The sequence below is a fragment of the Phocoena phocoena genome, chromosome 4 (genome assembly GCF_963924675.1).
Source record: "Phocoena phocoena chromosome 4, mPhoPho1.1, whole genome shotgun sequence".
NCBI lineage: Eukaryota > Metazoa > Chordata > Mammalia > Artiodactyla > Phocoenidae > Phocoena > Phocoena phocoena.
Genome location: NC_089222.1, coordinates 117,134,335 through 117,151,315, shown reverse-complemented (window position 1 = coordinate 117,151,315; position 16,981 = coordinate 117,134,335). Strand labels below are relative to the sequence as shown.

Genomic DNA, 16,981 nt, shown 5'->3' with positions numbered 1-16,981 from the left:
AAGCCTACGTGCAGCAACGAAGATGCAACACAGCCAAAAAAATAAATAAGAATAAATAAATTAATAAAAAAGTAGATAGATTAAATATTGCCATTTGGGTTTTCTTCATTGTATGCCAGTTTAGGAATAAAATAGATATCAGTAATCACTAGAGGAATGTAAGTCAAAACCACTTCACACCTATTAGAATGGCTATCATCAAAGAGACAAGAGATGAGTGTTGGCTAGGATGTGGAGGAAAGGAAACACTTGTGAACCGTTGGTAGGAATGTAAATTGTTGCAGCCACTATGGAAAACAGTATGGAGGTTCCTCAAAAAATTAAAAATAGAAAGAACTACCATAAGATTCAGCAGTTCTACCTTCTGGGTATATATCCAAAGGAAATGAGAACAGGATATTGAAGATTGAAGAGATATCTGTACTCCCATGTTTATTGCAGCATTATTCACAATAGCCAGGATATGGAAACCACCTAAGTATCCATCAAAGGATGAATGGATCAAGAAGATGTGGAGGAGCTTCAAGATGGCGGAAGAGTAAGAGGCGGAGATCACCTTCCTCCCCACAAATACATCAGAAATACATCTACATGTGGAACAACTCCTATAGAACACCTACTGAACGCTGGCAGAAGACCTCAGACCTCCCAAAAGGCAAGAAAGGCCCCACGTACCTGGGTAGGGCACAGAAATCTCTTGCATTCCTACACACTAATGATGAAAAATCTGAAAGTGAAATTAAGGAAACACTCCCATTTACCATTGCGACAAAAAGAATAAAATACCTAGGAATAAACCTACCTAAGGAGACAAAAGACCTGTATGCAGAAAACTATAAGACACTGATGAAAGAAATTAAAGGCGATACAAATAGATGGAGAGATATACCGTGTTCTTGGATTAGAAGAATCAACATTGTGAAAATGACTATACTACCCAAAGCAATCTACAGATTCAATGCAATCCCTATCAAACTACCACTGGCATTTTTCACAGAAATAGTACAAAAAAATTCTCAATTTGTATGGAAAAAGAAAAGACCCCGAATAGCCAAAGCAATCTTGAGAAAGAAATGGAGCTAGAGGAATCAGGCTCCCTGACTTCAGACAATACTACACAGTTATAGTAATCAAGACAGTATGGTACTGGCACAGAAACAGAAATATAGATCAATGGAACAGGATAGAAAGCCCAGAGATAAACCCACGCACAGATGGTCACCTTATTTTTGATAAAGAAGGCAAGATTATACAATGGAGAAAAGACAGCGTCTTCAATAAGGTGTGCTGGGAAAACTGGAGAGCTACATATAAAAGAATGAAATTAGAACACTCCCTAACACCATATACAGAAATAAACTCAAAATGGATTAAAGACCTAAATGTAAGGCCAGACACTATAAAACTCTTAGAGGAAAACAGGCAGAACACTCTGTGACGTAAATCACAGCAAAATCCTTTTTGACCCATCTCCTAGAGAAATGAAATCAAAACAGAAATAAACAAATGGGACCTAATGAAACTTAAAAGCTTTTGCACAGCAGAGGAAACCACAAACAAGATGAAAAGACAACCCTTAGAATGGGAGAAAATATTTGCAAATGAAGCAACTGACAAAGGATTCACGTCCAAAATTTATAAGCAGCTCATGCAACTCAATATGAAAAAAACAACCCAATCCCCAAATGCGCAGAAGACCTAAATTTCTCCAAAGACATTTCTCCAAAGAAGGTATACAGATTGCCAGCAAACATATGAAAGAATGCTCAACATCACTAATCATTAGAGAAATGCAAATCAAAACTACAATGAGATATCATCTCACACCAGTCAGAATGGCCATCATCAAAAAATCTAGAAACAATAAATGCTGGAGAGGGTGTGGAGAAAAGGGAACCCTCTTACACTGTTGGTGGGAATGTAAATTGATACCGCCACTGTGGAGAACAGTATGGAGGTTCCTTAAAAAACTACAAATAGAACTACCATATGACCCAGCAATCCCACTACTGGGCATATACCCTGAGAAAACCATAATTCAAAAAGAGTCATGTACCACAATGGTCATTGCAGCTCTGTTTACATTAGCCAGGACATGGAAGCAACCTAAGTGTCCATCGACAGATGAATGGATAAAGAAGATGTGGCACATATATATAATGGAATACTCAGCCATAAAACGAAACAAAATTGAGTTATTTGTAGTGACGTGGATGGACCTAGAGTCTGTCATACAGAGTGAAGTAAGTTAGAAAGAGAACAAATACCGTATGCTTACACATATATATGGACTCTAAAAGAAAAAAAAATGGTCATGAAGAACCTAGGGGCATGACGGGAATAAAGACGCAGACCTACTAGAGAATGGACTTAAGGACACAGGGAGGGGGAAGGGTAAGCTAGGATGAAGTGAGAGAGTGGCATGGACATATATACACTACCAAATGTAAAACCAATAACTAGTGGGAAGCAGCCGCATAGCACAGGGAGATCAGCTCGGTGCTTTGTGACCACCTAGAGTGGTGGGATAGGGAGGGTGGAAGGGAGGGAGATGCAAGAGGGAAGAGATATGGGGATATATGTATATGTATAGCTGATTCACTTTGTTATAAAGCAGAAACTAACAACACCATTGTAAAGCAATTATACTCCAATAAAGATGTTAAAAAAAAAAAGATGTGGAAGGAGTGTGTGTGTGTGTGTGTGTGTGTGTGTGTGATGGAATATTATTCAGCCACAGGGAAGAAGACATCCAGCAGTTTGTGACAACATGGATGAATCTTGGGCACACTATGCTAAGTGATATGTCAGACAGAGAAAGAGAAATACTGTATGGTATCACATGTGGAAGCTAAAAATGCTGAAATTATAGACACAGAAACTAGAATGGTGGTTAACTAGAGCCTGGGAGGTGGAGGAAAAGAGATGTTGGTCAAAGAGTACAAGCTTCCAGTTATAAGATGAATAAGTTCTGGGGAACTAATGTACAGCTGAGTGATTATAGTTAACAGATATTGTATTATATACTTGAAAGTTGCTAATACAGTAGATCTTAAATGCTCTCACCACAAACTAAATGGTAATTATGTGATGTGATGCATGTGTTAGCTAACACTATGATGGTAATAGGTACTATGATAGGTAACTATCATACCTACCTGATTCCAACTTCACACCCCTCAGGGAAAAAAAAAAAGTTTTAAGGTCCCCCTGCATCTCACCGATTTTGATTGGGCAAGTACATATCTTTGAACCTCACACTGTGCTTGGGGAATTACTTTCTTCTCCTTGGCCAGGGAAATAAGTTCTTTCAGTGTTTTATGCTTAACTCTGAGACAAGATGGGATCAAGTTCATCCAAAGTTTATAGATTGAGAGTGGGGTAAAGAATGATGAGGGTAATATTACCCGAAAGGGATAGATGCTTGGTGGCAAAAATAACAGACCACTACAGAGAGACTGAAAATATTTTGATAAGTCAGCAAAATATTAATTAAACATTGTCTGGCTTGTAATATATCTTACTAAAGTTAAATATTGATTTAACTAAAAAATATAATTCTGACTGGCCGACACAATTAACTTGTGAATGAAAGCAATAAATGAATAGCTAAGCTAGAGCACTCAAATTCAGATCTTTCAGGGTCTGGATACTTCAAACAATTTGAGGGTAAGTTAGGTTTTTTAAATAGCTATGTTTATAGTTCTGCATGACTATAATGTAATATTTTGACTGACAAGACAATGTGAGATTAAACATTGAAGTAACTCCTCAAATAATTTACTCCAGTATCATGAGGGTTTATGTATAAATTTAGACGTTTGTCCTTTTTCAAATTAATTAAACATTTAAATCTATAATTTTGTAGCTTTGGCCTCTATGCTTTACTTACTTCATGGTAACTTCGTTAATTTAGTATTTCATTTCATTAAATAGTTTCAATATTCTTTTGAAAATATTATACATGAAGCTTAGATTTAATGAGGGTAAGTATTTGGTTAAGAACAGCCAAAGAACTGTCTTTAGAGAGTAACCTCAGAAAACCAATTTACAGTTATACTATTTGTGCGGAAGTCATTAACACTTCATCTTTTGTCTTTTAAACTGCCTGGTTAAAAGGCCAAGGGTACTTTGGGAGAATGTGGGGATTGGAACGCTAGAACTGTGAAGGGCGTTTAAAGGTAACAATTTTGGCAAAACTGTTTTACATTTTTACAAAGTTTGTTCACTCATTCTGAAGCCTGTCCCCCATCTTCACTCTCCACAGCCCATTTTCTCGAGGGTCCTCAAATGGTGCTCTAGGTCTGTGTAATGTTGAGAGGTGACACAGATAAAGAATTCCAAAAAATGTCAACAGTGTGAATAGCCACTGTGTGTTTCTATATGTAATGCAAACTATGCCTCATATAAGAATAAGGTTTTAGGATGACTGGAAATGAGCTTCTTTTGTATACCATTAGAGTATTGAACAAAGAGGTTACTATACCTAAATATTTTTAGAAATTCAATATTTTATTTACCATATATAGGGACAAGATACTTTATTCATATTCTACTTCTAAAATTATTTATCTTAGATTAAAATTTTGTTGCAGTTATATAAATATTTTAAAAAATATTTGATAATTAAGATAAGTGATTATCTTTTTTTTTTTTTTTTTTTTTTTTTTTGCGGTACGCGGACCTCTCACTGTTGTGGCCTCTCCCGTTGTGGAGCACAGGCTCCGGACGCGCAGGCTCAGTGGCCATGGCTCATGGGCCCAGCCGCTCTGCGGAATGTGGGATCTTCCCAGATCGGGGCACGAACCCGTGTCCCCTGCATCGGCAGGCGGACTCTCAACCACTGCGCCACCAGGGAAGCCCAGTGATTATCTTTTTGATTTGCCTAAAGTTATGACATAATTTTAAATGGTAATAGTATAATTGGACATTGTAAGCAAGAAATTTCAGGTTATAATCCTAAAAACTACAGCACATATATTTTCACTAACTATGCTGTAAGATACAATTATAGTTATTATATAAATACCCAATAATTGATACAAATCTTAATAAAATTTGATTAAAAGTACATTACATAAATAAATATATAAATATAAATGCATTTTACAATCAACCTGCGTTCACAAAATAGTTGCTTTTCTTTCTATATTTGCCTTGCAATATGTTCCATATGTTTTCAGTGACATTATATATGTGAAGTATACATTCGGCTCATAGCAGATGCTCAGTTAGTAGCAATCCTTTCGTTTCATTTTTATTCCCTTCTTTTGTTGGTCCCCAATTTAACTCTTCTTATACCTCCTTTTATCTATAAATACACAGCTCAAGCAATAGACTGGCCCAGCCCATAATTATATGAAAAATATCGGCCTGTTTTGCTAAGGTAATTCATCAATAAAATGCTTTATTCCCAATAATTCTGTGAAACTATGTCACATTCTCCAACCATAAAAACACTCCTACCTTTTTGTCAAAGTTCCATTCATTAATACTTTGTAAACTTCTTATCCAAACTCTCTATTCACTTCTACCACACTTCCCACTCTTATAATGTAGTGATCAGAATCCTCACGCATCAGTTTTGGGGGATATAGGAAGACTCTCAGCAGAGTTAAGAACTTCAGAAAAAGAAATCTGCATTGATTGCAAATTTATCTCATAAAGTGGAATTTATCTTGTGAGTTATTTGCCCTAAACTCAATTTAACCTTCTCCTTTAGGGAACTAGTATATAAGAAGGAGGATTTTTAGTTTTTATCCAAGATGCATGTTTTGGATGATGCATGTGATTTAAGGAAACATTATTGTGTACAAAGGATTGATGACTTCTTGGAAAGGATATCCCAGAGAAGTTTGTTTAATATTAGTGAACTTCTTTCAAGATGAATTATAGTGATTAAATTTATTTAGCATCTACTACATCCCAAATGCTATTTTTACAATTTTTGCAACAACTCCGTGAGTTAAGTATTTTCTTTGTTTTACTAGTAAGGGAACAGAAACTCAGAGGCTTTATAACATGTCTAAGGTTTTTCAGCTGAGAAGTGCCTTTGCAATGACTCGAAGCCAAACTTTTCTTGGCTTTTTTCATTTGTTGTTTTCTTTGCTTTTAGTTGCTGCTCTTTTTATAGGAATAACAGTTTTTCACTAATTAATATAGTCAATTATTCCCATTGTGGGACATTTGGAAAATTTAATTCATATATAATCCTACAACTAAGAGATAACACTTAATATTTTGTCATACTTACTTATAGTCACACATGCTACAGTTGAATCCTGAATTTAACTATTTACATTGAAGTATAAGCAGGCTTTTTGTGTAGAATCATGCAGCTTATTCACTACAATAGTAGCTTCAAGGGTCACTGTTCACATAGATAATAATGTGATCACATTGGACTTGGAGCTGTGCAACATCATGTACCTGGTTATAAGCAATTTTTCTCTTTTTAACTGTAAATTAATGACTCACTATATTTCATCTTTTGTAGAATATTCAACTTAGATTTTCCTTTATGTTGAATACTTTCTCCCCGATTTTTGTTTTTCATAAACACTATCCATGTATAGACAACTATCTGCACTTTAAACAAGTGGCTTTTTTATATTCATAGAAAGAACATTTTCAAATCTTCTGCCTCACTACATGATGTTACCACCTTGACACAGAATGTCGGTGACCCAACAGTCATAGGTTGCTCCATTTATTTCTCTTTTTCAAGTCACTTATAAGTGGAAAAGAAAGTGTAAAGGCAGACGGGTATGTCCACTATTATATTTGATTCACTGTCTCCTTAATCGTGTTTTACACGGACAAATGTTATATACAACTCCTTCATTGGTTAAGTAAGAAATGCGGTAAAGTCATTGGGATAGGCCACAGAGAAAAAAAATAAGCATGCATGTCATTTTAATTTTTATGTAAAATCTAAACAGTGGATAGACTATGAAAATTTACTAAATTTACAAAATTTAGATGCAATTACTTCTACTCAGGGCAAAAAAAACCCTAAAATACATTTTGTGGGTGATTAACAAAACTCTTAACGTTCCCTGTTGGCTGTGGATGCTAACAGATGCTTGGATGAAATATGTGCTTTAAAGTTTAATTACCTAGATAATTGCAGTAACCATTTAGTTGCTTTTCCCATTTAGATCTGTCCATACAGATAATGTGCAATGAATGAGAATTAGCACTGCCAAATCATTGGGAATGTGAGTCATAAAAATATGATGCCTTATGGTCCAGACTAAACTGTATATCTACTCAATCAGTAATTAGCTATCTGTAACGAACTATGATAGAGACTACACAAACAACGTAGTTCTTCTGAGCTTTTCCAGTGGACTAGGCTCTCAAACTTAGGGACTGAGAGGAATATTCAAGTGGAGGTACCTGGATGACTTCCTGAGAAAAGGTGAACTAAATCTACTTTTAAAAACTTTACTTAATAAGTAAAATGGGGCTTCCCTGGCGGTGCAGTGGTTGGGGGTCCGCCTGCCGATGCGGGGGACGCGGGTTCGTGCCCTGGTCTGGGAGGATCCCACGTGCCGCGGAGTGGCTGGGCCTGTGAGCCATGGCTGCTGAGCCTGCGCGTCCGCGCGTCCGCAGCCTGTGCTCCGCAGCGGCAGAGACCACAGCGGTGAGAGGCCCGCGTACCGCAAAAAAAAAAAAAAAAAAAAAGTAAAACATACTCGTTTTGGTATACAGTTCTATGAGTTTTAATAAGTGCATAGAGTCATATAACCACCACCACAGTTAAGATACAGAACATTTCCATCAATCATAAAAACTGCCTTTATTTCCCTTTATTTCCAACTCCCCATGCCCACTCTCTGACAACCTCTGCACCTAGATTTGCCCTTTCCAGAACATTATATAAATGGAATCATATAGTATGTTGCCCTATAAGTATGGCTTCTTTCACTTAGCTTTAGACATTTAAAATTCATCCATGTTGTTGCCTATATCAGTGGAATGTTATTGATGAATAGTATTTTATTGTATGGATATACCACAGTTCCTTTATCCATTCACCAGTTGGAGGAAATATAATTTGTTCATAATTTTTGATATCTGTCCATGACCAAAGCCAACATAAATATTTGCCTGCAGGTTTTTATGTGAACATACGTTTTCGTTTCTCTTAGATAAACACCTAGAAGAGAGATTGTGGGGTCATATTGTGAGTGTATGTTTAACTTTATAAGAAACTGACAGACTTTTCCAAGGTGACTGTACATTTTGTTTTCCCACTGGCACTTATCAGAGTTCTACTGCTCTCTTACACCAAAAACTGCACCTTCAACAGTTTTTTTGTTGTTTGTTTTTTATTTTTGCTGTTCTAATACTTGTGTAGTGGTAGCTCACTGTGTTTTTAATTTGCATTTCTCAAATGACAAATGATGTTGATGACCTCTGCCATTTAATTGAGGGTATCTGCATCTTTAAATTTAATGTAATTGTAGATATATTTGGGTTTAAATCTATCATCTTGCTATTTTGTTTTCTGTTTGTCCCATCTGTTCTTTGTTCCCAATTTCTCATTGTCTGCCTTTTAGTAAATTGAGGAGTCTTATGATTACATTTGATCTTCTTTGTGGGTTTATTATCTGTAAGTGTTTGATTATTTTAGTGGTTTCTTTGGGGTTTATATTATAATCTTTATTTTATCACAGTGTACCTTCAAGTGAATTTTACTACTTTACATATAACATGAGAGCCTTACAGTAGTATACTTCCATTTCTCTCTTGTGCTGTTATTGGCATACGTTTTAATTATACATATACTAAGATCTCTATAATACAATGCATCACTTTTCTTCAAAGAGTTATGTCCACTAAAGACATATAAATCATTAGGAAAAGTCTTATATATTTTTTCCATATCGTTACCATTTCTGGTGCACTTCTAACCCTTATGTAGATGCGTATTTCCATCTGGTATAATTTACCTTATAACAAAAGGAGTTCCTTTAAGATTTTTTTGTAGGATCTGATAGTTGTGAATTCTTTCAACTTTTGTGTGTCTGAAAAAGTCTTTATGACGTCTTTATTATGAAAGATAATTTCTCTGTGTATAGAATTCTAGTTTGACAGTTGTCGTTGTTTTACTTTCAGTACGTTAAGAATGTTGCTGTACAGTCTTAGACCATGCATTGATCTTAATGAGAAATATATTACTATCCTTCCTTTTTCCTATGAGGAAAATAAGCCTCTTTTCTCTGGCTGGTTTTAAGATTTTCTCCTTATCACTGATTTTAAGCAGTTTGATTCAATGTGGCTTTTTGGAATTTTTTTGCATATCTCTTGTGTTTACTGTTTGACCTTATTGGATCCATGGGTTTACGGATTTCATCAGATTTTATGTAAATTTTTAACTCTTTTTGAAATATCTTTTTCTATGCCCCTACTCTCTCCTCTCCCTTTGGGGACTCTAATTTCAAGTTTATTAGGCTGCTTGAAGTTGTCCCACAGTTCACTGATACTCTGTGAAGTTCTAAATTTCATTTACTCCCTACATTTCATTTTGAATAGTTTCTGCTGCTGTGTCTTCAAGTTCACTATTCTTTTCTTCTGCAATGTCTAGGTTGATATTTATCCTATCCGGGGTATTTTTCCTCTCAGATATTATAGTTTTCACCTATGGAAGTTTGATTTGACTCTCTTAATATCTCTTATGTCTCTACCTAGCTATTTGAACATATGAAATACAGTTATAATGACTCTTTGAATACCTTTGTCTGCTGATTCTCACATCTATGCTAGTTCTCGGGTGGTTTCAATTGGTTGACCCTCATATGGTTCCATTTTCCTGCTGCTTTGCATGCTTGGTAATTCTTGATTAGACACCAGACTGTGTATTTCATCATGTTAGGTGCTCCATATTTTTGTATTCTTATAAATATTCTTCAGGTTAATTCTCAAGATGCTGTTAAGTTGCTTTTAAACAGGTTGATTCTTTCAGGTCCTGCCTTCAAGGTGTTTTAGGCAGGACTGGAGTAGTGCTAAGTTTAGGGTTAACTACCCCCACTACTGAGGCAAGACCATTCTATTCTTTTTACCTGATCATCTGGCAGGTAGGAACAGACACCTTTGTTGATGCTGGGAACCTTATCCTAAGTAAGTTTTAAAAATACTAGATGCATAGATGTGGTGATATGTTGTACAAAAGCCCTAGGGAGCTTTTTTAAATAAAGAAGCACGTCTATTCCCTGTAATTTGGTAGAATATATATGGATTAAAATTAAAAGCTAATTGTATTTGAATTTTAGAGAGATTTTTTAACCCTTGGATTTCTTCTATTATTTTTTATTAAAGTTTATACTTTATCAATGTACTGTGCTCATTTCTGCTAATTTGTGGTAAACAAAGCATTAGAAATGCAATATTCAGTGCTCTTTTTTTAAATTAAAAAAATCCACTAAATAGTCTTCTTCCTATGATAGTTCAACATATATCACATAGTTTTTTCTAAATTATAGAGTTTAAAAATTTTGATTCGGGGAGAAGGAACTATTAATAACATAGGATAAATGATCTCAAAATCAGAGTCCTGGTAGTAGAACCAGATAGGCTTTTCACAATGTAAAAACAAAGAAAATTAATTTTTCTCATATGTTTTGGTAAAACTTCACTTTGGTAGGCATAATGAACCTGACTAAACTGTTTTGTAATGCTTGCAGAAGCTTGGTAAAATGTGGAATATTTAATAAGAATATACATTTACTATATTGAACATATTTCAATGGTAACAGGGTTATGAGCTTTTATTTTTTTGTAGAAAATAAGAGCACACTTGCCATAATATTGTATTATGAATATGTGAATAGAACAATTACTTAATGACTGAGGTAATTTATTAATAAGTCTAATAACACCCTTGTCCTATGATGACAACTTAAAAATTAGGTGGATCAGGGATATCCATAACATTGAAGGCTCACTCACTGAATAAAGGCTGTAGCAGGCTAGATTAAAAATTGACATAAGTATATATGTATTTGTTAGGGGAAGTGGTAAAGTCATTCTTCCACTTATTTCTTAATAATGGAGAAAGGATTACATCTGATTTTTCGATTATGTTCTGAACTCCGACAATTTATCAAAAAGCTACTTTTGCTAATATCTAAGAATCAGAATCTTATCAAATTGAGGTACTGTCATTTCATATTTACTTCTATACTATTAAAATTAAAATTCCTAGATGCATTTATTATTTCCAGTGGAAAATATTGTAGTATTCTATATCAGCTTTTAGAATTAAAGATGAATATGTTCATATTTTATTACTTTTCAAATATTAGCAGATATAGGAAATTGATTTAAAATGGAAGAATTTAACCTAACAACACTGTTGATATTTTTAAAACGTGTTCAACAATGTCTTAATCAAGCTAGAAGGAGACAGACAACAATATATCTCTTGAACTAGAGCAGTGCATATGAATAAAGGCAAACTACCAGCACCTGTGCAGTTGAATTGCTCCCTTTTCCTTGACTAAGTTAGTATGGCTGATACAGGAAATTTCCACTTATTACACCACTTTTTCCTTTAGCTCCTTTCCTGAATTTTGACCAATCTTTGCTTATTCTAGTTGATTGCTGTTTTGAAGTTTTCAAGACATTAACAGGAAGATAAATCACGAGACAGGATGCCTGATTCACCACAGTGACGTGACTTCTCAGAAACCTTCAAATACCAAATACACAATTTCTCCAAGATATAGAATACTTTAAATGTTATTATTTCCATTTTAGCAGGTGGCAGAGGATTGATTAAAATATTTGGCAAAACTGTCTGTGCAATTCAGCCCAACTCTTCCATGGTGGCTTTCATGGTAGAAGAAGTGGCCCAGCCACTAAGAGTTGAGTTCAGTTTTCAGCTATTTCAGTATCCAAAAATATTTCCCATTCAATGTAAGTTTTCCAGTGAAGCAGCAAAGAGAGAAGATGTTGAAGCACAGAGCATTTTTTCTTTCTCACAAATACTGTGTCTATTCATCCCTATGTAGACAAATTAGATGGAGTAGAAATGATCCCAGAGGTTTATCTCAACTCCCTGCATTTAGAGAACGAGTTAGTCACAGGCATAGGGTATTCCAATATTTATGAGAAGAAAATAAATTTGCTGTTTCACTAATAGTTATTTTTTCTCTCTGTTTTTCTCTTTCACAGACCACCACTATGCACTTATAATTTTGTACTTAAAGAAAGTGAGGAAATATTTCTCAGTCCAAATACATGCACACCAGATGAAATATAAAATGCCTTCTTCTATCAAATGTAACAACTTGTTTGTGAATTAAAGGACTTGTAAATGGAAACAACACAATTAGTATTTCTTTCAGAATGCATTGCTCAATCTGAAATTCAGATATTTCTACTTCTTGAATAAATTTTTAAGAATCAAAAATACGGAATATTTTTAAATGCATGTGCTAAAGCATTCTGAATATATTTTAAAAGCTATTTATTTCTGTTTACCTTAATCAAATGTTTCTCATTGAATGTTTCCCTTAATTACTTAGTATTAATAGATAATATGTCTTTAGAAAAAGAGAGAAGCTTATTGCTTCAACACACTGTCTAAATAGTATCATTCTCCACTCAGAATGCAGTAATAAATGAATTTTTAAAAAATTTGTAAATTTATCATTTTGAGAAGTCACTTGGATTAATGTAAATCTTGTAAACATAAATACACCTTCTGTTTAGTGAGCTATTTGGCATTTTGTAATGCTTTGTAAATAAAGGCTTTGTTTCTGTGGAGCACAATAATCTATGGGCCTGAAATCCTTAATGTCAGATTTGGAGTCTACCATTTACTAATGGTGTGATCTTGAGTAACAGAATTGACCTCACCATGTTGCAGTTACCTTTGTGAAGATTGAGTCAACACTTTGACTAGTGTCTGCCCATAGTGATAATAATAATAAAAATAATAACAGCTAACACATACATCACTGTATTCTTGGCATAATTTGATACTTTATAGACATCAATTCATTTAATTAATCATACATTAATCCATTTAATCCCTACAAATGCCCTATGAGATTGGCCTTGTTATCTCCACTGATGAAGAAATAGAGGCACAGAAATGTTAACTAATTTACCCAGGATTGGGTAGTTGTGTCCTTATACGATTATGGCCCACTCTAACGGACTCATTTTAATTTAATCACCTCTTTAAAGACCCTGTCTCTAAATATATTCACATTCTGAGGTATTGGGAGTTAGGGATTTAACATATGAATTTTGGGGGTAAAAAGTTCATCTCATAATGCCTTCTATCACTCATTAGCTCCACAATGATGACCTTTGTATAATGACATTTGAAGGTGAATTGGGACCATTATTGGTGCCTACCTGGAAAACACTGATGTGTAAGACCCTCGATGTATTATATGTGTGTTCCAGGCAGAAACAAGTAGAAGGCTCTTCACATTTTGCTTAGGGATTTAAGCAGTGCTGCCTGCACCTCTACTGTCTGTCAGTCCTTCTTGAAAATAGCCCCTTCAGGTTCTGCCTCAGCCCTTCACTCTACAGGCCTCTGACTCCAAGCAATAGATACATTCTCTCTCCTCTCTGTCACTTAGGCATCTGCTCACAAACTTCCCACATTCTTAAACAAAACCACGGACGCTTATGTAATTTCACTTTTCTAATCCCCCTCAAATAGTTTGTCAGATATCCCCAGAAATTTTGAATCTCAGTTTGTGACATTTAAAGTTAAATAAAATGCATTAGAGATACGTTCCTAGGGGCAGAAATCCTGCTCCAGTATTTGTGACTGCTTAGGACCTCTGGGTAGCAGAGAAACAGTACCCAACTTGTCCCACAGCACATTAAATTAGGGCCCTGTAATCATCGTAAGAAAACTTCCTTGTCATAAGTGATGGAATCTTTCACGGATAAGTTGAAGAGAGAAACTTATGAAATGTTTATAGGTTTTCCTATTGCATTACCTTCACCAGTGTCCTAATACCCTCTACTTTTTTTAAGATGAACAATGAAAGGAAACCTTTGGAGCCTGTCTTCAGGGTGAGGGAAGTAAACTCCTCTGATCTGCAAGTCTTCAAGCAATATTTTTAATCATCTTTGTTTTTTTCCAAATTTGTAGAAATCATAGATCAAAAATAGTAGTAAGAGGAAAAAAATTAACTGAACGACTGTGATGAAGCACAGGTATTTTTATAGCAATTATCTAGGACAACAGAAGGAACAGATAGCCATTACGCACAAAAATGCGTTACACCAGGCTGCTTTGAAGACATGCTGCTCTGGGTCAGATACAGAAAGCTACAGAGAGAGGAGTTGTTTAAGTTCTTTATCCTTCAGGATGCCTACTTGGCATGGGTCATAGTCTCGAACTCAACATTGTCGTTCAAAGTCCTCTCAACAACATATAGTGTATTTTTAAGTTAACTTGAGGATTTATCTAATTAAATAACATGTTCCATATTTTACTGATGTGCCCTCTTTGTGTTTCCATTGAATAATAAACATTTTATTAAAAAAATAAATCTCCAACAAAGCAACAAATCACACTTTGCTACACACAATAGTTGACTGAAATTTTAAGTGGACATAATCAAAGGGCAACTAGATTTTGTTTGTTTTAACAAACTACAATTTAAAAAAATTGCATCATTCAGATAAGTTGCAATACCAATCTAATTTACTGGATAATTGTTTAATTGTGTGTGTGTGCCCATTATTGACAAGGCACAATTATGTAAGCTTACAATCAGCCGTAATCATAAAAGTGTTGTCGCGAGTCATAACATTTATGGTCTATGCATTAATCCTGTTTTTTCTAATAATAATAATAACAAGTACATAATGAGTAATTACTATATGCCAGTCTGTGTTTTAAGTCTTTCATTTGCAATATTTCATTTAGTCCTTACAAATGCCCTATCAGGTGTGTTATTTTATCACCTTCAGTGACTAAGGGGAGAAATAGAAAAAAAAAAAAAATCCTTCAGACTATTACTTTCAACACTTGAAAGATATATTTGTTGTGTTTTGATAGTTATCTATTGGGTATTTATTAGGCATCCTGTAAATGTTTGTGAAAGGGCGAACAGGAAGTCAGATTCTCTCGATAAAAAGCACAGGACAAAGGGGGAAGCCTGGTCCTGAGAAACTGTGATGTGGCCAGTGAGTGCCTACCAATAGCCATGAAGCTTGCTGCATGGGAACATCCCAGCAAGTCATCAGACACATGTGCTGGTTTTCTGGTCTGTGCTTTCAGGATCTTAGGATGAAGATGCTGCTAAAAGTTACCAAATACCTGAATCCTTCCCCAAGATAGTATAACCTGCCTCTCCAAGTGGCATAAACAGAATTGTCAGAGGACATTAGGGGATGACATTGGAGTTATGAAATATAGGACTTCAGTGCACAGATAGCATTTTCATTCGTAATTTCTTTTATCCTATGAACATGTGGTACATGAAAAAAGAAGGCTATATGGGAGGTTGAACAGCTGGTTATGCAGATGGTGTTGATGAGTTGAATTTGGATTTCTGTACCATGGCTTGAGTTTCTGGAATGTGAGGCTCTTGGCTGGGGGTAGGATTATATATCTCACAGGGACATGGAAGAATGTGTTTGCATGTAGGCTAGCAGTCATGATTAAAGTGCTTTAAATGGAACATAATATTGCAGAAAGTGTTTGAAGATTCAAAGCAACAGATCATTCACCCAGATTCACTAGGACCCTTTGAAAACTCTTCCAGATTTCCTATTGATCCCCATCAGCACCTTCCAGCTCTTTAACTCAGGTTTACCCTCGCACCTTCCTTCACACTTGGGCCCTTTCTTGGCCTTTTCCATGGTTAACTTGTTATCTCTCCCAAACTCACTCCTTCCTTTGCTTTTGCCTCCTCCTCTCTTCCCCAAAGATGCTATTTCATGTCTCTGTTACGGCAGAGGGTATTATAACTCTTTGCTTACTTGTTCATATCCATCACTAGAATATGATCTTCCTGAGAGTAAGGAATTTTGTGTTATATATACATTTTTGTATTTTCAGGGTCTAGGTGAATGCCTGGTTTCTTTCAGGGGCTCCATAAACATCTGTTGAATGATAAATGCAAAATTAAATATATGAAGCAGTAAGTTTCTTTTTGGCTTAGCTGGGTAGGAGTGGGCAGACACCAATGATTGCTGGCTACTTAGAAGAACAAAATGTTTCAAGTGGTTCTGGTTAGAGATCAGAGAGCCCTCACGAAGATAATTTAAGATTATTTTTGTCTTACATTCTTTTCTAAGAATGTAGTAAAACCAGATTTGATTTTAACATTAGACAATGTTAGTCAAGACAATTATAGTATTTAAGAATAATTTGCATTTAGAATTTAAAAGTTCTTTTACATATATTGTTAAAGTATTAAAATATTAACATTCTAAACACAGATGAATTATAAATTTTAGGTTTTTCCTTAATAACTCTCTGGGAAAAGAAACAATTTGAAGGTTAAAAAAAAAAGTCTACTGCAGGCATAGATCCTGAAATCATTGGAACTTTGTCAGTGGAACCTGTCCTAAGTTTTCAAAGGAGTTTTTCCTCTCTAATATTTATTAGTGTTGTGTTTCTTTTTAACACTTGGTAGGAGAGATGTTTAATTAGGAAAATGTCTATGGAAAAAGCTTTTTCAAGATAAGAATTGTCAAAATTAATGAAGAGTGAAGAACTAGAAAGTGGGTTTACTCCTAGCAGAATACTCTTTAAATGGGGGATATGGGATGAGAAAGAGAGAGAGTGACAAAGAGAATCAGAATTTATTAAGAGTACATATTATTTTAATGTTTAAAGTAAATGTATTCTCAGAACCATGTGACCTGGGTCACTTCCCACAAGAAACTTTCCATCTCAATGCCAAGATACGGTTTCTGTTAAATAATGAGTTACTGAACATAGGGACTATCTTATTTCAACCTTATTTTCTCACAGCCTGTACCA

General features: G+C 35.0%; 1 protein-coding gene across 1 annotated transcript in view; it reads left to right on the top strand.

Annotated features, from left to right (window-relative positions):
• Positions 1-12,271, top strand: part of LIPI (lipase I) — a 68,580-nt gene extending 56,309 nt beyond the window's left edge. Inside the window, exon 11 of the mRNA XM_065875891.1 lies at positions 12,184-12,271. Coding sequence (XP_065731963.1) covers positions 12,184-12,271 — 88 coding nt within the window. The remainder of the gene's footprint in view (positions 1-12,183) is intronic.
• The last annotated feature ends 4,710 nt before the right edge of the window (positions 12,272-16,981 follow it).